Source organism: Muntiacus reevesi, chromosome 2, assembly GCF_963930625.1.
Source record: "Muntiacus reevesi chromosome 2, mMunRee1.1, whole genome shotgun sequence".
Taxonomy (NCBI): domain Eukaryota; kingdom Metazoa; phylum Chordata; class Mammalia; order Artiodactyla; family Cervidae; genus Muntiacus; species Muntiacus reevesi.
Window position 1 is genome coordinate 119,397,797 of NC_089250.1, and position 27,561 is coordinate 119,425,357.

Below are 27,561 nucleotides of genomic sequence, written 5' to 3' on the forward strand. Positions count from 1 at the left end.
ATATTTTACTCTTACTTTGGATGTATGTATACCTGTGTTTTATACATTATTCCAAAGAATGCTCAAACTACCGCACAATTGCACTCATCTCACATGCTAATAAAGTAATGCTCAAAATTCTCCAAGCCAGGCTTCAGCAATACAGAACCATGAACTTCCAGATGTTCAAGCTGGCTTTAGAAAAGGCAGAGGAACGAGAGATCAAATTGCCAACATCTGCTGGATCATCGAAACAGCAAGAGACTTCCAGAAAAATATCTATTTCTGCTTTATTGACTATGCTAAAGCCTTTGACTGTGTGGATCACAATATACTGGAAAATTCTGAAAGAGATGGGAATACCAGACCACCTGAGTTGCCTCTTGAGAAACCTGTATGCAGGTCAGGAAGCAACAATTAGAACTGGATATGGAACAACAGACTGGTTCCAAACAGGAAAAGGAGAACATCAAGGCTGTATATTGTCACCCCGCTTATTTAACTTATATGCAGAGTACATCCTGAGAAATGCTGGGCTGGATGAAGCACAAGCTGGAATCAAGATTGCCAGGAGAAATATCAATAACCTCAGATATGCAGATAATACCACCCTTATGGCAGAAAGTGAAGAACTAAAGAGCCTCTTGATGAACGTGAAAGAGGAGAGTGAAAAAGTTGGCTTAGAGCTCAACATTCAGAAAACTTAGATCATGGCATCCAGTCCCATCACTTCATGGCAAACAGATGGGGAAACAGTGGAAATAGTGACAGACTTTATTTTGGGGGGGCTCCAAAATCACTGCAGATGGTGACTGCAGCCAGGAAATTAAAAGACACTTACTCCTTGGAAGGAAAGTTATGACCAACCTAGACAGCATATTAAAAAGCAGAGACATTACTTTGCCAACAAAGGTCCATCTAGTTGAGGCTATGGTTTCTCCAGTGGTCATGTATGAATGTGAGAGTTGGACTATAAAGAAGGCTGAATGCTGAAGAATTGATGCTTTTGAACTGTGGTGTTGGAGAAGACTCTTGAGAGTACCTTGCCCTGCAAGGAGATCCTACCAGTCCATCCTAAAGGAGATCAGTCCTGAGTGTTCATTGGAAGGACTGATGTTGAAGCTGAAACTCCCATACTTTGGCCACCTGATGCTAAGAGCTGACTCATTTGAAAAGACCCTGATGCTGGAAAAGATTGAGGGCAGGAGGAGAAGGGGTCGACAGAGAATGAGATGGTTGGATGGCATCACCAACTCAAAGGATATGGGTTTGGGTAGACTCTGGGAGTTGGTGATAGACAGGGAGGCCTGGTGTGCTGTGGTTCATGGGGTCACAAAGAGTTGGACACGACTGGGTGACTGAACTGAACTGAAGAGGTTGCTATGTTGACTGTTATTTTCTATCATTTGACCCATGTGAAATTGCCTTTAATATTTTTCTTTTGGGCTTCTCTCATAGCTCAGCTGGTAAATGCTGAGCTCTCATAGCTCAGCTCCTGCAATTCGAGAGACATAGGTTCAATCCCTGAGTTAGGAAGATCCCCTGGAGAAAGGAATGGCTACCTGCTCCAGTATTCTGGCCCAGATAATTCCATGGACAGGGGAACCTGTAGTCCACGGGGTCGCAGAGCATCAGACACAGCTGAGCGGCTGTCACTTTCACTCTTCTTTACTCAATATTTATTCAGCTAAGATGCTGAAGCTGAAACTCCAATGCTTTGGCCACCTCATGCGAAGAGTTGACTCATTGGAAGAGACCCTGATGCTGGGAGGGATTGGGGCAGGGGGAGAAGGGGACGACAGAGGATGAGATGGCTGGATGGCATCACTGACTCGATGGACATGGGTTTGAGTAAGCTCCGGGAGTTGGTGATGGACAGGGAGGCCTGGCGTGCTGTGATTCATGGGGTCGCAAAGAGTCAGACATGACTGAGCGACTGAACTGAACTGAATCAAAGATCCACCCACACTATTACATGAAGCTGTGGTTTTGTCCTTTCACTGCAGGTCTTACTTATTTTTATTTTTTTCCATTTGTTTTTATTAGTTGGAGGCTAATTGCTTTACAATATTGTAGTGGTTTTTGCCATACATTGACATGAATCAGCCTTGGATTTACATGTATTACCCATCCCGATCCCCCCTCCCACCTCTCTCTCCACCCAATCCCTCTGGGTCTTCCCAGTGCACCAGCCCCAAGCACTTGTATCATGCATCCAACCTGGGCTGGTGATCTAGATAATATACATATGTTTCAATGCTGTTCTCTCAAAACATCCCACTCTTGCCTTCTCCCACAGAGTCCAAAAGTCTGTTCTGTACAGACATTTCTCCAAAGAAGACATACAGATGGCTAACAAACACATGAAAAGATGCTCAACATCACTCATTATCAGAGAAATGCAAATCAAAACCACAATGAGGTACCATTACACGCCAGTCAGGATGGCTGCTATCCAAAAGTCTACAAGCAATAAATGCTGGAGAGGGAGTGGAGAAAAGGGAACCCTCTTACACTGTTGGTGGGAATGCAAACTAGTACAGCCACTATGTAGAACAGTGTGGAGATTTCTTAAAAAACTGGAAATAGAACTGCCATGTGACCCAGCAATCCCACTTCTGGGCATACACACTGAGGAAACCAGATCTGAAAGAGACACGTGCACCCCAATGTTCATCGCAGCACTGTTTATAATAGCCAGGACATGGAAGCAACCTAGATGCCCATCAGCAGACGAATGGATAAGGAAGCTGTGGTACATATACACCATGGAATATTACTCAGCCATTAAAAAGAATCATTTGAATCAGTTCTAATGAGATGGATGAAACTGGAGCCCATTATACAGAGTGAAGTAAGCCAGAAAGATAAAGACCAATACAGTACACTAACGCATACATATGGAATTTAGAAAGAGGGTAATGATAACCCTATATGCAAAACAGAAAAAGAGACACACATGTCTTACTTATTTTTAAACTTGTTAATGCTTATTTGGACTGCTTCCAGAACCCTGGCTCTATAAGCAATGCTACCATGGCCTTTCTTGTGTCTGAGGTGCTACAGAAGTTTGTTTGGGATGGATAAAAAGGAGTGGAATTGTTAAGTCAGTGGGTATGAAAAACTCCACTTTCTAAGAGAACGACAATTTGTTTACAAAGTGGCAGTACTGAGTACACTCCCACCAGCAATTAACCACCTGTTATTCAATCCTCTCCACCACCTCTCCTTTGGGGCAAGTCTAATTGATATAAAGTGATATATCTTTATGGTCTTGATTTTCATTTTCTGGAAACACTAATGACTTTGAACATCTCTTCACATGATTGCTGACCATATGTGGTACCTCTTCTGTGAAAGTCCTGTACAAGTCTTTTGCTCATTTTTCTATTAAATTGTTTGAACTTTCCTTATTCATTTGTAAAAGTTTTTCATGTAATATCCATATAGGATATTAACCCTATATTGGTTGCATACATTGTTAATATTCACTCCCAGTGTGTGACCTGCCTTTTTATTTTCTTTATAAAGTATCTTGTAACGAACAGAAGTTTGATAAAGTCAAAAGCTGTATCTTTTCTTTTAGAAGTTCTTTTTGTAGCCTTGTTGCAATGAATCTTCATAAGCATCCAGTTTGGATGGGAGTATTGGCTCTTCATGAGAGACAAAGAAAGCAGAGAAGGGAAACTCAAAGGCCATTTGGCTCAAGCCTTACATTCATAAAAGGCCTTAAATCAACTTTGTATTCATTATCCGCAAATGAGGTCACCTACAGCCACAAAGATCCACTGTCAGGGATGAAAGAAGACCCAGTAGCTCGAGGTGAGAGCACCATATTTCTTTGTACACGAGGACATAAGAAGTTTTAATAAACCTTGTGAGCATAGGACTAGCACATCTATGCTGCATTCTATTATTTTTGTTATGATATCACTTGGTTAAATATAAACATTCCAAATCTACCACAACGTGTCCTTTTAAATGTTTCAAGTGTCTAAAGAGACCCCCCAAATAGGAAATTGGCCAAGATTCTCCTAACATCTAGGGGTTTGACAAGAAGACTGGGGTGCCCAATGTAAACATCATTGGTGAGCTGTGAAACTGGGATTCACACCCAAATGTGCCAGGCTCCAGAGCTCAGACACTCTCTGCTGCTTAACGTTGCTAAACGACAGGGAGAAGCCACCCCAAGCTGACTGCCCTGTGGGCATGCAGACCACAGGGACTCCTACACCACACATAGCCCTGCCTCATGACACCATGCCAGGAGCTAGTCCCTACTGCTTCTGAAGCAAGACTCAGGCTCTGCCTCTCTCCCTGGACCCATTCTTGAGAGAGGTTGGCAAACTACTGAGGGCTTTTCTCATCATGAAGAGCAAGGTGGTAGACTCTAGAGGCCTTGAAACTTTCTGCAGCCTCCGCCTTATACCCACTGCCCTCTGCAGTAAGGCCAGGGCGTGTGAGTGCATGCTCAGCCATGTCAAACTCTTTGTGACTCCATGGACTGTAGCCCATCAGGTTCCTCTGTCAATGGGATTTCCCAGGCAAGAATACTAGAGGGGGTTGGCATTTCCTCACCCAGGGGATCTTCCAGACCCAGGAATCAGACCTGTGCCTTTTGCATCTCCTGCATTTGCAGGCAGATTCTTTACAACTGCACCACCTGGGAAATCCACAGTAAATCCAAGGGATTGCCAAATGACCTGGGATGTAGAACACAGGTGTGAGCATGTGTGTGTGAATATGTGTGAGCATTAGTGTGTGTGTGTGTGTGTGTGTGTGTGTGTGTGTAGTGGGAGCATGTGCATGAGTGACTATGTGTGAGAGCCTGTAGGAATGCTCTGCAGAGGTAGCATTGATGGGTAGGGAAATGTAAGACACGCTGAGGCAGGCTGGATGAGTGTATGCATGCATGTGCGTGTGTGTGTGTGTGAATGCATGTGAATGTGTGAAGATTCTGCAGAAATGGTGGGGCAGGGTGAATAGAGAACAGAAGGGAAGAGATGCTGAGCAAGATGGGCTGGACAGAGAGGTCTACCCAGAGAAACAGTAGTGTTGGCCACTGTGCACATCTTTCCTGCATTGTTCACTAAATGACCAAGAGTAAGCAGCCTCTATACATGAGGGTCACTGAGAAGAAGGTGCCCCCACCTGAAACATCCTTACGACACCTGCCTTCATCACACCATGACCTTCACGTGTTCTGCAGCACGTGGCAGATAAACACCAAACCCCTCAGTCTGGAACCCCAGGCACGAGAACCTAATGAGGAGTGTGACCCATGTCTGATTCTCATCTGCATAATGGGATAATCATAATTAATTTGGGTCACTGTGAAAACTCACTGAAACAAATTAGCAAAGTCTAACCTGTTTCTGAAGAATGGACTCATCTTTTCCTGCCCATCCTCCCTCTGGCTTGGGCTCTTCCCATGTGGTGCTCCCTCAGTTCCATCCCTGCCCCCATTCAGTCTCCATGCTGGGTTTGCTGTCCTTAGCACCATCTCCCAAGCACACCTCTGCTCCACAGCATGGTCCCACATGGTGCCCGCCCTTCCCTGAACCCTGACCCCACTTCCTCTCCCTCTCCCCTGGTCCTCTGTGTCTGCTTTTTTTTTTTTGGCAGTTCTATTTCCAGTTTTTTTTTTTTTTTTTCCAGTGGGTTTTGTCATACATTATATGAATCAGCCATAGAGTTACATGTATTCCCCATCCCGGTCCCCCATCCCACCTCCCTCTCCACCCGATTCCTCTGGGTCTTCCCAGCCCAACAGGCCCGAGTACTTGACTCTTGCATCCAACCTGGGATGGTGGTCTGTTTCACCACAGATAATATACCTGCTGTTCTTTCAAAACATTCCACCCTCACCTTCTCCCACAGAGTTCAAAAGTCTGTTCTGTACTTCTGCGTCTCTTCTTCTGCCCTGCATATAGGGCCATCGTTACCATCTTTCTAAATTCCGTATATATGTGTTAGTATGCTGTAATGTTCTTTATCTTTCTGGCTTACTTCACTCTGTATAATGGGCTCCAGTTTCATCCATCTCATTAGAACTGATTCAAATGAATTCTTTTTAACGGCTGAGTAATACTCCATGGTGTATATGTACCACAGCTTCCTTATCCATTCATCTGCTGATGGGCATCTAGGTTGCTTCCATGTGTCTGCTTTTATTGAGTGTTCTTACTTGGGGTGGGCAGACCCCTCTGTACCACCATCCTATGAGCCCAGGAAGAGGGAGATCCAGGTCTTGGACTTAACCTCCCTGCCCTTCCCTGATCCACTGGAAACTTAGAAGGGCCTTAAGTTTCCCTTCTGCCAGCTCCTTTGCATCTCCTGCCAAAATTGGGCATCTACCTGAAGAATGTGTGCCTCTTTACCCACATGTCGATGAGAAATGCCTATTGACGCTGCTGAAGATGGGTCACCCTGCAGGTGACAGGGATACTCAAAGAGATGCCTCTGGGAGGGTGTCTCCCACCCCAAGGATGACCGTCCTTATGGCTCCTGTCCCAGCACACACATGCCTGGGTGGCCAGCTCCCACCTACCTTCCTGATGCCTTCCGAAGGACTGGACACACAGTTGTCAGCCCCTCCATTCTTGCTGATGGTCCGCCAGAGCTCAGCAAACGTGCTATCTTGCTCCAGAGGGTTGGTGCCCTTGGCTCGGAAGTACTCGTACACAGCAGAATCCCGGACAGTGCCGTAAGACATCTCCACTTGCTTGGACAGGTCCTGGAACGTCCTGAAATAAAACATGGATGTGAAACATGGGTACATGGGGCACCCTGTGGGGACACACACAAAGCCCGCCTGAGGTTGGAGCCAGGTGTGGCCCACTGTCCTCACCCTTCACTCCCAAACCCCAGCAGCATGAGTCCCAAGGCCTGGAACATGACTTGCCAGGATCTCATTCTATCCAAGTTACTTTTCTTCACTGTAGATTAATTCAGTAAGGCTGTTAAATGCCTAAAACCAGGTGCTGTGCTGAGCCACTAAGCCTGAGAGACAAAAGGATGAATAAGACATGAATCCTGCCCTCGGGGAGCTTAGAGTTTACCTGTATAAACACAAAGACAGACCATCATAACAGAAGAGTCATGGCAACACCGGAGGTTGTACACTGAAAGTCTCCAACTCAAATGCCTACAAAAGCACAGGAAAGAGAAACGCCGTGGCAAGACCAACAACAGTGATCTCTGACACGCAGAGCTGGTGTATCGTGGACACACACTCAGAGACTGTGACCAAGAAGAGGCATGTCTCCTCCAAAGCTTGCAGCTGTTCTGGAATTCTACCCAACTGTTGCCTTCCAAGCATCTGCCCTTATTGCCAAATTCAGACTTAAATTGCAGAAAGTAGGGAAAACCAATAGACCATTCAAAGAAAGTGATAGTGAAGCCGCTTAGTCGTGTCCAACTCTGTGACCCCACGGACTATAACCTATCAGGCTCCTCCGACCATGGGATTTTCCAGGCAAGAATGCTGGAGCGGATTGCCATTTCCTTCTCCAGGGGATCTTCCTGACTCGGGGATCAAACCAGGTCTCCCGCATTGCAAGCATCTGAGGCACCAGGGAAGCCATTCAGGTATGACCTAAATCATATCCCTTACGATTATATAGTGGAAGTGACAAATAGATTCAAGGGATTAAATCTGATAAACAGAGTGCCTGAAGAACTATGGACAGAGGTCTGTGACATTGTACATGAGGCACTGATCAAGATCATCCCTAAGAAAAAGAAACGCAAAATGGCAAAATGGTTGTCTGAGGAGGCCTTACCGTAAGCTTTCATAATAGCTAAGAAAAGAAGAGAAGCGAAAAGCAAAGGAGAAAAGGAAAGATATACGCATTTGAATGCAGAGTTCCAAAGAATAACAAGAAGATATAATAAAGCCTTCCTCAGTGATCAATGCAAAGAAATAGAGAAAAACAATAGAAGGGGAAAGACTAGTGATCTCTTCAAGAAAATTAGAGATACAAAGGGAAATTTTCATGCAAAGATGGGCACAATAAAGGACAGAAATGGTAAGGACCTAACAGAAGGAGAAGATGTTAAGAAGAGGTGGCAGGAATACACAGAAGAACTGTACAAAAAAGATCTTCATGAGCCAGACAACCACAATGGTGTGATCACTCACGTAGAGCCAGACATCCTGGAATGCGAAGTCAAGTGAGCCTTAGGAAGCATCACTATGAACAAAGCTGGTGGAGGTGATGGAATTCCAGTTGAGCTATTTCAAATCCTGAAAGATGATGCTGTGAAAGTGCTGCATTCAATATGCCAGCAAATTTGGAAAACTCAGCAGTGGCCACAGGACTGGAAAAGGTCAGTTTTCATTCCAGTCCCAAAGAAAGGCAATGCCAAAGAATGTTCAAACCACCACACAATTGCACTTACCTCATACACTAGCAAAGTAATGCTCAAAATTCTCCAAGTCAGACTTCAACAGTATGTCAACTGTGAAATTCCAGATGTCCAAGCTGAATTTAGAAAAGGCAGAGGAAACAGAGATCAAATTGCCAACATTCACTGGATCATTGAAAAAGCAAGAGAGTTTCAGAAAAACACCTACATCTGCTTTATTGACTATGCCAAAGCCTTTGACTGTATGGATCACAACAAACTGTGGAAAATTCTTAAAGAGATAGGAATACCAGACCACCTAATCTGCCTCCTGAGAAATCTGTATGCAGGTCAAGAAGCAACAGTTAGAACTGGACATGGAACAACAGACTGGTTCCATTTCAGGAAAGGAGTACGTCAAGGCTGTATGTTGTCACCCTGCTTATTTAACTTATAAGCAGAATACATTGTGAGAAATGCTGGGCTGGATGAAGCACAATCTGGAATCAAGATTGCTGGGAGAAATATTAATAACCTCAGATATGCAGATGACACCACCCTTATGGCAGAAAGCAATGAAGAACTAAAGAGCCTCTTGATGAAAATGAAAGAGGAGAGTGAAAAAGTTGGCTTAAAGCTCAACATTCAGAAAGTTAAGATCATGGCATCTGGTCCCATCACTTCATGGCAAATAGATGGGGAAACAGTGGAAACAGTGAGAGACTTTATTTTGGGGGCTCCAAAATCACTGCAGATGTTGACTGCAGCCATGAAATTAAAAGATGCTTATTCCTTGGGAGAAAAGTTATGACCAACCTAGACAGCATATTAAAAAGCAGAGACATTACTTTGCCAACAAAGGTCCATCTAGTCAAAGCTATGGTGTTTTCAGTAGTCATGTATGGATGTGAGATTCAGACTACAAAGAAAGCTGAGCACCCAAGAATTGATGCTTTTGAACTGTGGTGTTGGAGAAGACTCTTGAGAGTCCCTTGCACTGCAAGGAGATCCAACCAGTCAATCCTGAAAGAAATCAGTCCTGAATATTCATTGGAAGGACAGATGCTCAAGCTGAAACTCCAATACTTTGGCTACCTGATGCAAAGAACAGACTCACTGGAAAAGACCGTATGCTGGGAAAGATTGAAGACGGGAGGAGAAGGGGACGATAAAGGATGAGATGGTTAGATGGCATCTCCGACTCAGTGGACATGAGTTTGTGTAAACTCCTGGAGTTGGTGATGGACAGGGAAGCCTGCTGTGCTTCAGTCCATGGGATTGCAAAGAGTCGGACACGGCTGAGCAACTGAACTGAACTGACTGAACAACTGAACTGAAGCCTCTCCCCCTAATTTGTTTTTGAATAAAGAAAGGAATATCTGGGTTTGTATATGAGCTTTCTTGACTCTGGAGTGTTGATGGTTATTCAAATGGTGGTGAAGATAAACCAAAGCACTCTGAGAGCCTCCATCTGTTGTCCATGGAGGAGAAGCAAGTAGCTCAGGCCAGGTGCACGATGTAGGGAGCAGGTGCATCAGGAAGGTCCACCAGCAATCCAGGAGCACAAGACTGAGCTGTGCCTTCTTTGGAGTAGGTAGCAAGAGTCAGATCAGGGACGACCAAGATTTCATTTGACATAAGATTTCATTTGACACAAGATGAGCAGTACCTGATTCAATGTGCTGATAGGATAGAATTGCAAAAAAACATAAAGCTTACTGATGAACCAGTCTCTCTCTTCAGGCTCCAACTGGATCTCTCTTTGTTTATTTCTCTTCTGGAAATCTGTCTCTCCTTTTTATCAACCAGAATCATCATCCCCACCACTCACTGAGTCACTGTTTCCACGAAAAGACCCAATCATTTCAACCTGATCCACACAACCCTCCATCTTCTGAGCTCATCTTCAGCTATTGCACCTGCGTCCACATGACCCCAGAGGTAAGGTTAAAATGAGAAATTCCACAAGATCACCATTTGCGGCACCAGACCACAGAACTCCCTCTGCCTGGAATCCCTTTATCTTACTCATCCACCTGATACACGTCTGCAAACCCCTTGAAGTTCCAGCAGCTGCCTTTCCCTATGGGGAGACATCAGCGTCCCTCAGCTCCCTGGCCATCTCCATACCCTGTGCGGCTTCTACGGCAGTAAGAGCTCACCATGACTACAGGGAAAAACAGCAGAGTATGTAATGCACAGGCTCTGAGTCCAGTTACTTGCCTTGCCTCTCAATCCCATCCCACTAACACCAAGGGCCCTCTGTTGGTTAGCTGACCTCCCTGAGCCTCAGTTTCCAAATCTTTAAATAAAAAAAAACAAAAACAAAAACAAAAAACACCAGGGTTAGAAGTAGAACCCATGGCAGAGGCTGCTGTGAAGATGAAATGAGATGATGCGTGTTCAGTTCTTAGAGCAGCAACTGATGTAAACTCAGTGGCCGGTCACTAGTAGCAGGTATTCTGTGCTATTATTATGGGTCGGGGTCCTCAGTATGTGTGTGTTTTACCACTCAGTCATGTCCGACACTTTGCAACCCTTTGAACTGTAGCCCACCAGGCTCCTTTGTCCGTGGGATTTTTCAGGCAAGGATACGGAAGTGGGTTGCCAATTCCTTCTCCAGAGGTCCTTCCTGACCCAGGGATCGAACCTGTGTCTCCTGCATTGCAGGCGGATTCTTTACCTGCTGAGCCTTTAGGGGTCTTCAGTAGACAGAGCCAAAGCAGCTCCGTATTTGCATCCTCAGCACTAGACCCAGGGCTACAGCCAGCCTGCACAGGCTGCGCACGGAGAAGCCAGCAACGTAGCTAGCTTTCTCCTGTTCTGGAGATACCCTCCATGGAATTCCTTCAGGCCAAGCTACATGGCCCAGAAACAGAGTTCTGTATTCGTTTCAATACATTACAGATGAAAGAAAACATAAAATAACAAATTCGATGAAGAAATCTTTCTAATTATTGTTCATTATTTATATCTAATTGAAGCAAGATGTTCCTTTGCTTGAAGGGCCCCAAGGGTTGTAACTCTGCCGTAATTTGCCTGTATTGAAAGGAAGGGGGATCTTTTTTTTCCCGCATTTTTTATTTTTCTCATGGTAATACAAACAAACACAAGGCTTTGATGAATGGGAAACATCAGGATGAATTACACAGTTGATTCTAAATACTGGAACTGCTCTAAATTACTGCAGTTTCCATGAGCCTAGAATGGATGTGTAACTGCCAAGGAGTTCAGCACTACTGTTTCATCCCCACATTTGAAATGGAGATCTCTCCTCTTGGTATTTATTCATGACGGTGCTCCTGGTCAGAGGCTCAGGGAGCAGTTCTGGAATACAAGCAGGCAGCCCAAATGCTAATGGCTTCATGTCCATTTCTGTCCCCATAAAGGTCATTGTTGCCATCCCAAAACACCACTGCCATCTTTGCTGAACCAGCCCCATGGCCTCCATCCCTCACCACTCATAGCCATGGGTCTGTATACAGGGATCTAGGCCCCATCTTTACCCATCTTTAATGAATGTTCCCTCTTTCAAGGGAAATTTCCAAGCTCACTAACACATGGTAGGTACTACCATCATATTTCAGAGTGAATAAACCTAACCTATCTGAGGCTCTTTGGCGGAGAAGGCAATGGCATCCCATTTCAGTACTCTTGCCTGGAAAATCCCATGGATGGAGTAGCCTGGTAGGCTACAGTCCATGGGGTTGCTAAGAGTTGGACACGACTGGGCGACTTCACTTTCACTTTTCACTTTTGTGCATTGGAGGAGGAAATGGCAACCCACTCCAGTATTCTTGCCTGGAGAATCCCAGGGACAGGGGAGCCTGGTGGGCAGTCGTCTATGGGGTCGCACAGAGTCGGACACAACTGAAGTGACTTAGCAGCAGCAGCAGCAAGGCTCTTTGGAGGCTTGCAAGAGGGCCCAAATAATCATGGACCCAAACTGTCATCACCCAGGGACACTCATCTTCTTGTCCAAGGGCACAGCTTTGGAAGGGATGTGGAAGGAAAGAACAAAGAAGAGCCAGTCAGCCAGGTCTAAGTCAACAGTCAGCAGAAGACAGATGTTCACATCCAATAGGACTCCCATCCAAACTAGCAAGGGCGGCTTAACCCGGAGAAGGCTCCAGGAGCAACTCACTTAATCTAGCATGTTTCCCAAATCAGTCTCTTCAGCCACAACTGCTAGAAAGTGTCCAAGCACCCCCACCACAGAGAGATGAAGGAGATCTTCCTGTCACAGGTGGTGTTTCTCTAAACCCAAATCATGAATGATGCAACTGGCTGAAGTCATTCAACCACATGCCCCATCCACAGTTAACTAGTTAGTTAGTGGGTGCTTGGTAAAGCACAGAGGCAAGGCAAGTATGGTGGGCATCCTCAAGGGGTTCATAGTGATGGGTGATGAGTGGTTAGAAAATTAAACCAACAGTAACTAAACAATGTGAGAAGTAATAGGAGAAAGCTGCTGCATGAAGGGTCTTGGAAGCAAAGAGGGGCAGCACCTAGCCCATTGGCCAGAGCTAAAGGAAGGATTTCTAGAAGAGTTAAGTCTGCCTGGGTATGCACTGACTAAGTGTCCCATGGAAGCACGCACATTTAAGCAGCTGAGTCTCAGCTCTGTGCCTGTCTGTCTGTCTCCTTACTTCACCTTTTTATTCATGATGAGGGTTATAATATTCCCTTGGCAGAGCTTAGCCTCTCTTCCAGGCTTTCCATTGAACCATTATCTTTTACTTAGTTGTACCCTACTGAAGATCCCCTGGAGAAGGAAATGGCAACCCACTCCAGCATTCTTGCCTGCGAAATCCCATGGGCAGAGGAGCTGGGCAGGCTACAAAGTCCATGGGGTTGCAAAGAATCAAGACAACTTTGCAACCAAACAACAACAACAAAACCTTATTGAAACTGGGGGGTGGGACCAATAGAGCTGTTTCTCTATCCTGGACTGCTAGTTTGGGGGTCTTCTCTAGCTGCAAGCATAGCCGACTCCTATAAGCACATCAGACTGTCTTACAGAAGCACTCTGTCAGCATCCCTTGCCTCTGAGATCAGTTTCCTCGAATTGAACAGGCACCTTCTGAAAGTCCCACATTGTCTCCTTCAGCTGTGGCCAAGGACAGTCTACCCAGCCCAGCACCACCTCCCTCCCGCCCCTTACCCTTCTCATAAATCAGTCTTACTATTTCCGAGATACATTTTCATTAACAAAGAGATAAATGTGTTTGCAGCATGAGAAAAATCAATAATACAGAATGTATAAATACAACTTTGCATGTTACAGAAATATTTACATTGGCAATGGAGATAAATATACTTGCAACAAGAGGAGAATCAATATACAGTATATGTAGAACAGATTCCAACAACTATGAGGTTGCCATCATCATCACAGGCCTGATAAATCTCCTCCTTAAGGAGAAGAGGAAGGGGACTTCCCTGGCAGTCCAGAATCCAGCGGGCACAGGTTCCATCCCTGGGAGGGAACTAAGAGCCCGTATGCCACAATTCAATTAAAAAGGAAAAGGGAGATAGATAGAAAGAAAGAAAGAAAAGGAAGTAATGGACTGACTCCAAAGTCACAGGAGGGTGGGGAGGCTCATTCTTGTAAACTGAAGCTGTCATAACTACAGCCCACAGATGCCTCTACCATCATTTCAGCAGCCCTGCTTTTTCTCTCTCATTTCTGGCTCTACAAAAGAGGACGCTGCACAAATCAGTTAGGAGTGCATGGTCAGGCCTCCACAGCCAGTCTCCAGGACTTTGGGTAGTAGTGCTGTCCATTTCCCTGCCCTTCCTGTTTCTTCCCCAGGGCACCCCTGGGCTTTGGGTGTCTCTGATCCTTCTCCTATGCAGAGGCTCCCACTGAGGCTCTGCCACATTTCCCATTCTCTCCACCCCAAACCTGGGTACTTCAAGGTGAACAGAACTTCAGGTGAAAGCAAAGACACTCCAAGATGTTTCTCAACCTTGGGCTCTGAAAGGCATCTCAAGGTCTTTAGTCTTTCATTCATAAAATTGAAAAAAATAATAACCTATTTCCTGAGCATATACTTCTATCAAGCACTGTTGTAGGTCTAAAGCTATGAGCAGCATAAAGTTCTCACTCTCATGGAGTCGGCATGAAGGAGGCAGGGAGACAGAGAAGCACATATATGAACCACAAACACGAACCCCAACCATTACGAAATGCTGGACTCAGCAAGCTTTCCGGGAAGGGACCGAGTGCATGCAGGCAGGCAATAAGGGCCACACACCACTCTGCTGCATGTCCCTTGGTTTTGTGGAGATTTTTTTGAACACTATAAAAAAATGTTTCAAAAAAAGAAAAACAATCTTAGCCTGCAGGCTGCTGGAAAATAGGCTGCCAGCCGGATGTGGCCCAAGGGGGCATCATCAGCTGACCCCCATTGTCATGTTTCCAGTGATGAAAAGTGCTACGAAGAGTCATAAAGCAGAGTAAGGATTACAGAAAATGATGGAGGAAGTGATTTTATGCAGTAGGCAGGGGGCTGTTTTAGCCATCGGAGCTGACATCGAGGGCACGTGTTCCTTCGTTATCATTTCTTGGGCTGGTCTGGGAGGAGGTGTGAGGAGAGACTGCTGAGGGCAGAGCTGAGACCTGGAGAAGCTGAGCCTTCTGAGAAGCAGAGACGGGCAGGCTCAGAGCTCATCAGCATCTCTTCCCTGGAGACCCGGGACCCTCTGGGACCCTCTGAGAGACTGGAGCAGGCAATGCTGGCTATTGCATGGGGCTCCTTGGTATCGAAAGGCTATGGTCTGAGTGACTGCAGATCAGTGCCCCAGCTCAGGAAACTGTCAGGTTAACACCAATGAGGACACTCAGTGACCCACCAGGACAAGAGTCATGTGGCAGGAAAAGGCATCCTTGCAGGACACAGGAGGCCAGGAGAGGGTCTAGAAAGGGGAGGTGGGGGTGGGTGTACTGGGTACTCAGCTGATGTGTGCTCACTCCCTCCTGCAATCTTCCTCCACATTCTCTTCTCTCTAATCCCCTTTCTTAGATTACAAATGAAATTCAAAGATGCCTAAAACATACTAAGAAAAAAAAAAACACTTGATGCTTTTGTATACAGCATATTTCCATTCTTATCAAAAGTAACCATTAATAAATATCAGGATGACAAGCAATAAATGCTGGAGAGGGTGTGGAGAAAAGGGAACCCTCTTACACTGTTGGTGGGAATGCAAACTAGTACAACCACTATGGAAAACAGTGTGGAGATTTCTTTAAAAACTGGAAATAGAACTGCCATATGACCCAGCAATCCCACTTCTGGGTATACACACTGAGGAAACCAGATCTGAAAGAGACACATGCACCCCAATGTTCATCGCAGCACTGTTTATAATAGCCAGGACATGGAAGCAACCTAGATGCCCATCAGCAGATGAATGGATAAGGAAGCTGTGGTACATATACACCATGGAATATTACTCAGCCATTAAAAAGAATTCATTTGAATCAGTTCTAATGAGATGGATGAAACTGGAGCCCATTATACAGAGTGAAGTAAGCCAGAAAGATAAAGAACATTACAGCATACTAACACATATATATGGAATTTAGAAAGATGGTAACGATAACCCTATATGCAAAACAGAAAAAGAGACACAGAAGTACAGAACAGACTTTTGAACTCTGTGGGAGAAGGTGAGGGTGGGATGTTTTGAAAGAACAGCATGTATATTATCTATGGTGAATCAGATCACCAGCCCAGGTGGGATGCATGAATCAAGTGCTCGGGCCTGGTGGGCTGGGAAGACCCAGAGGAGTCGGGTGGAGAGGGAGGTGGGAGGGGGGATCGGGATGGGGAATACGTGTAACTCTATGGCTGATTCATATCAATGTATGACAAAACCCACTGAAAAATAAAAAATAAATAAATAAATAAATAAATAAATATCAGGATGAAAATAGGAGGAATAGGCACTGAACTGTAGGGAGATATCCACTTTTTACAAATGTGTTCCTGTAAAGTGTGCATTTTTTATGATGCAAAAACATAATAAACACGTGTGATCTGAATGATTTAACAGATTCTTCTGCTGCCAAGTGTCAGCTCTGAGACTTGGAAATCTAGCTGCGTGCTATCCTGTGTCCTCCACGTCCGCTCGCTCTGCCAACTGCCCCCGCAGCCAAGATCCACTTGGAAGAGAGGGGCCTCTCTCCTGCCCTTGAACGCAGGCCCTGCAGTCTTTAGGGAGCAGGCTCCAAGGGGCTCTGGGAGTTGAATCTTCCATCCCCAGAGTAAGACCAACATGCCAGGATTAACCCCATGGAGTCTGAGCCATCCTGGGCATCCAGGGTCCATTAGAACCAAAGTGGGCTGGAGTTTCCCTTAGTAGAACACCTTCTGTTTGATTCTCCCAAGCCCCAGTCTCCCAAGCAGACCAGGGTGGCCAGACAAGAGCTTTTGAAAGAAGGGTATATGCCTCATATGTGTTTCCCACGTCTACAAGAAAACCCCAAATCCTCACATATCCTGAAAGGTCACACATGATCTGGACCCAAGAGCTCTGCTCTCACCATACGGGCTGCCCTGCCTTCCTGCCTTGGGGGTTCGCAGCTGTGTGATACACTCTTCCTCCACATCTCTAATCAGCTCATTCCCTCAGTGCTCTGGGAACATCAGACATCACCTTCTTCATGAGACCTCTGCTGACAACCCTCTGTAAAACTGTTATTCAGTTGCTCAGTTGTGTCTGACTCTTTGCGACCCCATGGACCGCAGCACATCAGGCCTCCCTGTCCTTCACTATCTCCTGGAGTTTGCTCAAACTCACACTCATTGAGTTGATGATGCCATCCAACCACCTCATCCTCTGTTGCCACCTTCTCCCTCTTTAAATAATAAGATAAAAACAAAGAAATATACACCAGGCTGTTTCATGGCAGTTCTCCCCCTAGAATGGAATTGTCCGGTTTATTGTGTTGTCAACAGTGCCTACCCCTGCATGGCCAATCATCCTAGTTTGTACAGAACAGAGAGGTTTCCTGGGATATAGGACTTTCAGTACTAAAACCAGGGAAGTTCCAGCCAAATTGTGGTAATTTTCCCCGTCTCTACCTACAATAGTGCCTGGCACATGGTAGATGCTCCAATAAACATGGGCCATTATGTGCATGAATAATAGATTAATGAATTAGCCTTCTTCTCACTTTCCAATCACCTAGGTTGGATATTCTGTTGGAAAGGTCTTGGGTTATCTTTTCAGGATAAGCATGGGTCATTCATCTGCAGAGACGTGAGCATAGCAATAGCCTGGAAGGACTGAATAGAAGAACTGAAGCCCTAGGCTGGGGGGCCCAGCACAGAGCTACATAGTTAGAGCCAAGCCAGGAACAAATCACCAAGAAACCCAGGGATCAGCCCAGGCTGTTCTTAGGCTTCCTTCTCAGGGTCTTGAAGCTTCAAGATCAAGTTTCCTTGTGGATCCGATGGCAATCAGCATTGGCTGAGAGCCTCCTCTGGGGTCTGCATCCCGAGCAGCTGCTGTCTTCATCCCCAGCTCCCACATTCCTCCCGCTCGGCGGGATCCCCACCAGGCAGCAATCCCACCATGCCAAGAACATGGCTGGCTCCCAGCTCTCCACACCAGCAAATATTTGCTGCCACAAATCAATACAAAAGTAGGATGCACCATTAAGCTTTAATATATCAGTGCTAGGGCTCTTAATCCATTATGAGGCTGTCATAAATGTGACTGAAATGCAAATCAGAGCAGCAGCCCTCCAGGAGGGTGTGAAGGTGCCTTCACCACCTCCTGGCACCGCCTGCGTCCCCTGTGCTCCAGAGAAACAGCCTGAGTCTCCTCTCTCCCTGTTGCCTTTTGTCTTCACCCTCCTCGCCTCCCTCTTCTCCTTCTTTCCAAATGTCTGACTGAGCCCCTCTATTATGTCAACTTCCCTGGCAGGCAGTCACTTGATATGCTAGAAGAAAGCTATAATAATGTTAACTTTCAGACACTGAACTGAGACTTCATTGGCATTGCTTCATTTCACCTTGGCCACAATTTCATAAAGTTATTATTATCCCTCCATTTTACAGATGAAGAAATCAAGGCTCAAGGAGATTAAGTAACAGAAGCAGCAAGGAGAAGAGCCATCTCCCCACTCAGGACTGGCTTGATCCAAAACCCACATATTTGAATGCCATCCTATAGCAATGTTAGGAAGCCCAAAGCTAAGTGGGGAGAATTAGAAAGTAAACAGGTGATCAAAAATATCATGCAGGATATACTGCTAGAAATAAGTTCAGAGTCATTAGAACAGGGATGACTGGGATGTTGAAGATATCCCAGCTTGGCAGAAGAGAGATTGAGGGTGGAGATAAGGACACAGGGTTAGAAGGAAAGGTGGGGCTTAAGCTGAGACTTAAAAAGCAGAAATTAACATAGAAAGGGACTATAAGGTGAAAAGGTGATCTTATTTTCAAACCATGGATGTCTTGAGGGCAAGACCTTCTGGGAACTACTAACGGTTTACTATAAGGGAGCAGAAACAATAAGCAACTAGGAAGCATTATGGATAGGATTGAGGAAATAATTACTCATAAAATACTTATAAGCTAATATAATGGACTATGCCAAAGCTTTTGACTGTGTGGATCACAACAAACTGTGGAAAATTCTGAAAGAGATCAGAATACCAGACCACCTGACCTGCCTCTTGAGAAACCTGTAAGTAGGTCAGGAAGCAACAGTTAGACCTGGACATGGAACAACAGACTGGGTCCAAATCAGGAAAGGAGTACATCAAGGCTGTATATTGTCACCCTGCTTATTTAACTTACACGCAGAGCACATCATGAGAAATGCTGGACTGGAGGAAGCACAAGCTGGAATCAAGATTGCTGGGAGAAATATCAATAACTTCAGATATGCAGATGACACCACCCTTATGGCAGAAAGTGAAGAACTAAAAGGCCTCTTGATGAAAGTGAAAGAGGACAGTGAAAAACTTGGCTTAAAGCTCAACATTCAGAAAACTAAGATCATGGCATTTGGTCCCATCACTTCATGGCAAATAGATGGGGAAACAGTGGAAACAATGGCTGACTTTATTTTTTGGGACTGCCAAATCACTGCAGATGGTGACTGCAGCCATGAAATTAAAAGACATTTACTCCTTGAAAGGAGAGTTATGACCAACCTAGACAGTATATTAAAAAGCAGAGACATTACTTTATCAACAAAGGTCCATCTAGTGAAGGCTATGGTTTTTCCAGTGGTCATGTATGGATGTGAGAGTTGGACTATAAAGAAAGCTGAGCTCCCAAGAATTGATGCTTTTGAACTGTGGTGTTGGAAAAGACTCTTGAGAGTCCCCTGGACTGCACGGAGATCCAACCAGTCCATCCTAAAGGAAATCAGTCCTGAGTGTTCATTGGAAGGACTGATGTTAAAGGGGAAACTCCAATACTTTGGCCACTTGATGCGAAGAGCTGACTCATTTGAAAAGACCCTGATGCTGGGAAAGATTGAAGGCAGGAGGAGAAGGGGACAACAGAGGATGAGATGGTTGGATGGCATAACCAACTCAATGGACATGAGTATGGGCAAACTCTGGGAGTTGCTGATGGATAGGGAGGCCTGGTGTGCCGTGGTCTATGGGGTCGCAAAGAGTCAAGACAGGATTATGCAACTGAAGTGAACTGAACTGAATATAACGGAATACAAGTACAAAAATGACAGTGTTCCCTGGACAATTATAGGGTCCGAGTATGTGTGAGATGAGCAGTTGGGCATGTCTGTATATGGGCAGGGTGGAATATACCGAAGAAAGCTGCCACACGTGTTTTAGAAGGCAGGGCTGAGAGGCCGCAGTGAGGCCATGTGCTTGCATGCAAGTGTGCATGCATGTCTACGCATATGTGTTCAGGGCCTGGGAATGTGCACGCGTGAGGCTTCCCTGATGGCTTAGTGAAAAAGAATCTGTCTGCCAATGCAGGAGACGCAAGTTCAATCCCTAGGTCGGGAATATCCCCTGGAGAAGGAAATAGCAACCCACTCCAGTATTCTTGCCTGGAAAATCCCACGGACAGAGAAGCCTGGCGGGTTACCATCCATGGAGTCTCAAAAGTCAAATGCTACCTAAAGACTAAACAACGACAACAACACATGTGCATGTATGCATGTACAGGGAAGACTCCCCCAAGACAGAAAGAAGACCGGAAAGGGGGAGACTGGAGGGCTGGGACACTCAAATTAAGAGATGTCATTTGCTATGACAAATGTTAAAAAAACAGTAGTGGCATGGTGACCTCACAGGAGGAAGATGTGTGTGATGAGAAAACTAACCAAAGCAGCTATCGCAGGGATCACAGCACATGAGACATCTAGCCCACTCGAGCATGCTTATGGGTCTGGGTTGTCAGCACTCCTCGGGCAAGAAAATGGAGACTCAGGCCTTTCCCACATGGGAAAACCAGAGAGGAAACACTAGCATATGTGAGTCTGCTACTGAACACAAACCCAGCTGTAATTAAATGCGAAGCTACAAGATGCTAGTCATTCTGAATGAGTTTGTAGAATAATCACTTTAACAAGGCTATGAACTCTGATGACGAGGTTGAGGAAGGGAGTTGGGAGGACAAAGGAATTACATGGCCTGATATTGATGAGGCTTGCTTGGTTCAGGGATGAATGAGGCTCCAGTTTGTGCCAAGTGCTGGGTGACAGCTGATTCATTTCATCTTCGGAATCACCCATGGTGATGTTATTTGACCCCTTCCTAGATGAGGAAATGATGAGGTTTTTAGGGCTGATCCCATTCCAGGGCCAGGTTGAGCTTGCTGGTTTGTCTGATGCTGAGCTTCCCCAGGACTGTAGCTCTGAGATGCCTGAGAAGTCCTCCCAAATCAGCTCCAACTGGAGATGATGTCCCTGCTGGGCACCATTCAGTTACAGCTGGTTTTCTCCCGAACAAAAGGCTCTTCTAGCTCCATTAGCAATGCCAGGTGCCAGCCACACCACCCAGAAGACCCATGAGCCAAATGGCCTCAACCTGGCACTCTGTCTGGCTGGTGACAGACTGTCTGCTTCTCTCCCCAGGCGGACACCATCGGAAGCCACCTGTGCCCGTTCAGAGGAACACCACCTACAGCTGCACCACTGGAATACTGGCAGAACTACACCACAGTCCAGCTTCTTATTCTCTAAGATAATCATTCATCCCATTAACTTTTAGGGTTTGGGCAAGATATTCAGGACAAATCTGCCAGTGTCCAACATGAGACTATGTGATGGGAGCAAAATACCCAGCTGGGGAGCACTAGATAAAACACCAAGGAGAAATTTTGGAAAAGTACACTGTGGTTTCTACAGCCTAGTGGACAAAGAGAAGGATGCTGGCACTTAGAGAGGCATCCAAGTACATGCAACCTTTCCTGGTGCTATCTCCTCTTTTACTGGATCCTCCTAATAGTCCTGGGTGGAAGTCATCTCAGTCCTCACTCTCAGGACCCTGAAAGGTGAACTAACACCAACTTGCCCATGGCCACATGCATCAGCACTAGAGCTGAGTAAGTACACTTGTCTGTTGTGGCTGCAAAGCCTGCCTCTATACCTTGCCTGATGCCTCCTGAGAAATGGGAGCAAATTAGGGAAGCAACATGGGCCAGTTTGGTGCTATTATATAACCTGGGAGTCTTGGGCCTGGGTTCTGGGTCTTGCCCAGAGAACATGGAAGCTCCCTGCTCCGAGGAGGCACCCTTACTGGTGTGACACCACAGTGCAGCGGTCCAGGGCTTTAGTACGGTTGTCAGACTGTGGTTGTATTACACTACCCTGCTGGCTCTGTGACCTTGGATAAGATGCTCAGCTTCTCTGTGCATTGGTTTCCTCATCCATACAACAGAGGTACTCACAAGACTGAGTGGATTCAGACAAAGCCCTGAGGATAGTGCTGACCCTGGGAGAAAAGCAATGCTCGCCTCAGTTACCCAATTGTTGTTTTGCTGTCTAGTGCCTAAATCAAGACCAACTCTTTTGCAACCCCGTGGACTGCAGACCCTCTCTCCTGGACTGTAGGTTCCTCTCTCCGTGGGATTGTCCAGGCAAGAATACTGGAGTGGGTAGCCATTTCCTTCTCCAGGGGATCTTCCTGACCCAGGGATCGAACCTGCTTCTGCTGCACTGGCGGGTGGATTTTTTACCACTGAGCCACCTGGGAAGCCCCAGTTACTCAATTATTCTATAAGAAATTAGGCTGTGTCATGGTTATAAACTGTCATCCTCAAGACAGGTCCAGAAGTGGCTGGTTTAGCTAGCATGATGTTCATGTTGAATTTGAATGTTTTTTAAAAAAATTTAATTGAAGGATGATTGCTTTATAGAATTTGTGGTTTTCTGTCATACATCAACAAGAATCAGCCGTAGGTACACCCACATCCCCTGCTTCCCGGTCCTCCCTGTCATAATGAGGACATGTGACTTCTGGGTCATCACATGCTCCAGTGGTCTCCTTGCTCTTAGACCCACCCAGACACTCTCTGCCTTGCTCTGTAAATAGCTATGATTGAAACCCCTGGACAAGATGATACCTTAGGTCTTCCCAACTCTGATGTTTCATGAACCTGTGGCCTGGGCTGGAACTCAAAACCTTACCTTATTTAGGATTCTCTCTTCTGACAAAGTAGTAGCACCATGGACTGTTTTCTCTGAAACATGGGTGTTTTGTCTGAAAACTGGATTCTCATTTTGCAGTGTCTATAGGGACTCAGGACTACCATGGGGAGAATCCCACAAAGAAGAGGCTTCTAGCAGTTAAAATCCAGTTTGACTGGATGCCAGAAGCTTTGCCCCGGTGGGAAGCTGGCAGCCACCTTCCCAGAAGCAGGGACCACGGGAGTTGGTCTCCAAGACACACCAAGGCTGAGACCAGAACCTCCTCAATGGAGCAAAGCAAATTAACCACCTTCAATGTCATTCACTCAGGTCTCTGTGGGCTTCCCTGACTCTTAGCAGCATAATATTGTCCCCACGGTGCCTTGGGATAAAAGAAAATGCACAAAAACAAGCCACAAATCCAAAGGGAACCCAATTCCTTCCTCAGTGGAACAGGGAGAGTTGATGGTGAATTTTAGGAGGATGCTGGCTGTCATCTTCAAGAGAAAAAGCATTTCATGGGAACCCTCAAAGGACTGTGTTATTCAAAGCTGGGGCGCCCTGTGCCTGCCACCCCTCTAGATTGCTATGTCTGCCAAAATCAAGGCTCTGTCTGAAATGTTCCCCTCCTGCCGTGTTCACAGGCTATCCACATTCACAGCTACCTCCTGTGTCTCCTGGGAGTCAGACCCTAGAGTTCCAGGATCAGGCCGTACCTAGATCTCTATGACCAGATCACAAGAGTCACTCAGGAGACGGTGCACTTCCATTTGGTTGAGCGGGTGAATGATGTCTAAGCACACATCTCTGCTGCCACAACCATGGTTTTCTCTCCTTTTCTTCTATTCCAGATACACTGACCAGGTAAACAAGAGGATTCTCGCACCTCTCTCTAAAGGCATTTCTGAAAATATCCTCCGTGGATTTGATCATCCAGGCTGAAAGGAGTGAAGGGAGAAGGACTGAAAGGATACTGGCATGAAGGGAGGTAGGAAAGGGCTTGGATGCAAGGATGAGGGACTTCACGAGCCAAGTGAAGGTGTGAAAAGACCAATGATTGAGCAGAGGGAAAAGCGGGTCATCCTGCGGAGGCCCAGTTCTCTCCCAGCCCCACGCATTATTGCCCATCACTTTCCCAAATCTCCTCCCTCTCCATACATCCAATGCCAATCTCCTAAACCACTGGACTGGTCCCCCGAGGAAGAGGGCACATCTTCCTGTGTCTGAATGGGGCCCTGGGCAGTACTGTTCTGTGGTCAGGCCTGCTGGGGACACTTGGCTGACCAGACAGGGCTGGACCTTGCACTGCGCGCAGCCTGCTCCCTGCTACACCAGGTGACAAGGTTCTGACCAGGAGGCTGTGATGGGTTCTGACCGTGATGCTGTCTGGACAAAACTTCCTGGCTTCCCATGCTCCTCAGAACAAAGCGACCCCTTGTAAACATGACTCTACGCTTTGTGGGACCGTGCCCACCTAGTCTTCCAGCCACCATCCCTACATTTTATGTTCCCAAAGTGGGTTCTCAAGCCCCCCCACACTTTCCTTCACTTCTAATCCTTCCTGTTCACCACATGGAACACTTCTCCTTCCGAAACACACAGGTACCTTCTCATATTCTGGGTCTTGGGTTATATATCACTACATCCAGGCTTCAGTCTAAGACATTCACCCCTACATCACAAGTTGAATTGTGCCCTCCGCCCCCAAATAGATATTTTGGAGTCATAATTCCCAGTACCTCAGAATATGACCTTACGTGGAAACAGGGTCTTTGCAGCAGTAACCAAGTTAAATGAGGTCATTAGGGTGAGCCCCAATCCAATTGCTTCCTTGGTGGCTCAGTGGTAAAGAATCCATTTGCCAATACAAGAGATGCAGGTTCGACCCCTGGGTTGGGAAGATCCCCTGGAGAAGAAAATGGCAACCCACTCCAGTATTCACACCTGGAGAATCCCATGGGCAGAGAAGCCTGGCGGACTACAGTCCATGGGGTCGCAAAGAGTCAGACACAGCTTAGTGAAAACAACCTAACTCAATATGATTGGTGTCCTTATAAAAAGGGGAAATTTGGACATAGAAAGTCATACACACTAGGGGAATGCCATGTGGAAATGAAGCAGAGACCAGAGCAGTGCATCTGCAAGACAAGAAATGGCAAAGATTGCCAAAAACCACCAGAAACAAGGAGAGACACATGAAACAGATCCTCACACACAGAAGCACAGAAGAGACCAGTCTGGTTTTAACTTAAGACTGTTAGGGACACTTATTTAAGAAGAACTTAATTACTGAAATCACTATCTGGACGGCCACAGAACGCCAAAAAAAGAAAAGAGGCCTGTGACTACAAACCTAACCAGTGTTTCTGGAACGAGAAAAGATGGGAGGGGTGCGGACAAATTTGAATTTATTTCAGTTTCTTACCATCACTCACTGCTTAGCCCTTTTGAATTTGGCTTCTCCTTCCACTATTCAAGGTACCTCTTACTCTTATTAGAAATGCTGTTTTCTCAGTCCTCATCTTTCCATTTCAGTAGCATTTGCCGTTCTTAAATCACTCCTTGTGGAACTTCTCTTCCTGTCAGTCCCTTGTCTTCTCTTAACCATAAAAGTGTACTACTCTCCTGAAGAAGCTAAGAAGCCCTCAGAAGGAACCACTCCCACCATCACCTTGATTTTGGACTTCTAGCCTCCAGAAATGTGAAGACAATAAACCTCTGCCGTTTAAGCCACCCAGCTCATAGTACTTTGTTATGGCAGCCCCAAGAAACTAACAAACCTCCTTTCCACATGTTCTGACAATCACCACCCTTCCTATTATAGCACCTGTCCCACTGTCCTGAGTCACTGGTCTGCCTGCTCCTCTGCATTGCCAACTGCCACACCATGAAGGTGGAGACCATGTGTCTATCACTTAGATTTTTAATCTCTAAACCTTAACACAATACCAGGCACATAATAGGAACAAATAAGCTCTTTGGTGCAGGAATTTATGAAGCAACAAATGAGTGAGGAATGGAGTGAATAAATGACTTAATAAGTGAGTGATTGAAGAATGAGTTAATGAATGAAGAGGACGATCTCTGGTTATGGGCAACTCTTGCAAAATGGTGGTTGTGTCAGTTATGTGGAGATATTACTGCAGTACTGTTACTCTACCAATGACCAGCCCAGTCTGGGTAACATATGTTCTCAATGGCTGCCAGGTAGATGAATAAATGTATCAATTAACCTATGAAGAGACTGGGGATTTCACAAAATGTAGAAGGCAGTTTCCTCTGTGAGTTCATTCCTGGTGTCACATTCCTTGAGATGAACTTAACCACATGGAATAGTTATTTGAATTTGACTTGACAGAGGTCAATTCTCAGTAAGGAGCTCCTAACAGGAAGTCAAGAACCAGAGTCTGACAGCTCACATGTAAAAGCCTCTAGCAAGAGGAATCATACTGTTTAAAGAACACCTACTATGTGCCAAGCCCCTGTCAAATCCCCAGGAAACTCAAGACAATTAAATATGAACATCTCAATTTTCCTCTGAGGAAGCCAAGGCATACGAAAGAGGGGATTAATCTGTGGTCTTGCAGCAGTAGGGATGTGAGTAAAGATTTCCTCCCAGAGGTATCTGCTGACTCCAAAATGTTCTTCCCTTGGAATCAAAGGATTACATTGAGGCTGTTATTAGACTCGGGCTTCCCAGGGGGCTCGGGGTAAAGAATTCACCTTCCAGCGCAGGAGACCTGGGTTTGATCCCTGGGTCCGGAAGATCTCCTGGAAGAGTAAATGGCAACCCACTCCAGTATTCTTGCCGGGATAATCCCGTGGACAGAGTAGCCTGGCAGGTTACAGTCTACTGGGTCTCAAAGAGTCGGACACAAATGAGCACACACGCATGCAGACTTGGACTCACAATCTATGCTTTCAGTTTTTAATTTCTTGTAATGTCTGAATGTATTCATGCTCTATCATCCTGCATGGGCTGATCAATCAGTTTCAAGTCCCAGCCAAACTTAACTGTGCCTGGGGACCTAAGGGATGAGCTCAGTCTCTTTGCTTAGAACTGAGCTTGAAGCTACAGCCTTGGGTATCTTGGAGATGATGGTGGCAGAGATAATAGACTCTGAGGTTTCATTTCCCCAAAGGAAATGGAAATCAGGGGGGCACAACAGGTCCCCTCTCAACTTGAAGACTTTCACTTTCTTAGCATAAATATCTTTTTAAATGATGTACACCAGTGAAAAGCTTTGACTTTGGTTCAAACAAGCTTACACTTGAATCCAGTCCCAGCTACCCACCAGTTGTGTGGACTGGTTCTCTGCCTCAGTTTCCTCACCTGTAGTAATAGTTCAACAGGGTAACAAATTAAATGATAAAATTTATGTAAAGCACTTAGGCAACTTGTAGCACATACCTAGATTTCTTAACTCTTTCTCCAACAAATAATATGCATCAATGCTATCATTATAATTATTACTATCATTATCATTATTTGGTGTTGCTGTGGAAGTAATTTCCCTTACAGAGTAGGGGGAATGAGTGATTGATATTCAGGAGACTCCTCTCTTGGGCCCATACACTCCAGTTTCCTTCATACAATCA

General features: G+C 45.7%; 1 protein-coding gene across 1 annotated transcript in view; it reads right to left on the reverse strand.

Moving 5' to 3' along the window:
- Positions 1-27,561, reverse strand: part of GRID1 (glutamate ionotropic receptor delta type subunit 1) — a 660,665-nt gene that overhangs the window by 40,401 nt on the left and 592,703 nt on the right. Inside the window, exon 13 of the mRNA XM_065919920.1 lies at positions 6,530-6,725. Within this exon, the coding sequence (XP_065775992.1) occupies positions 6,530-6,725 (196 nt within the window). The remainder of the gene's footprint in view (positions 1-6,529; positions 6,726-27,561) is intronic.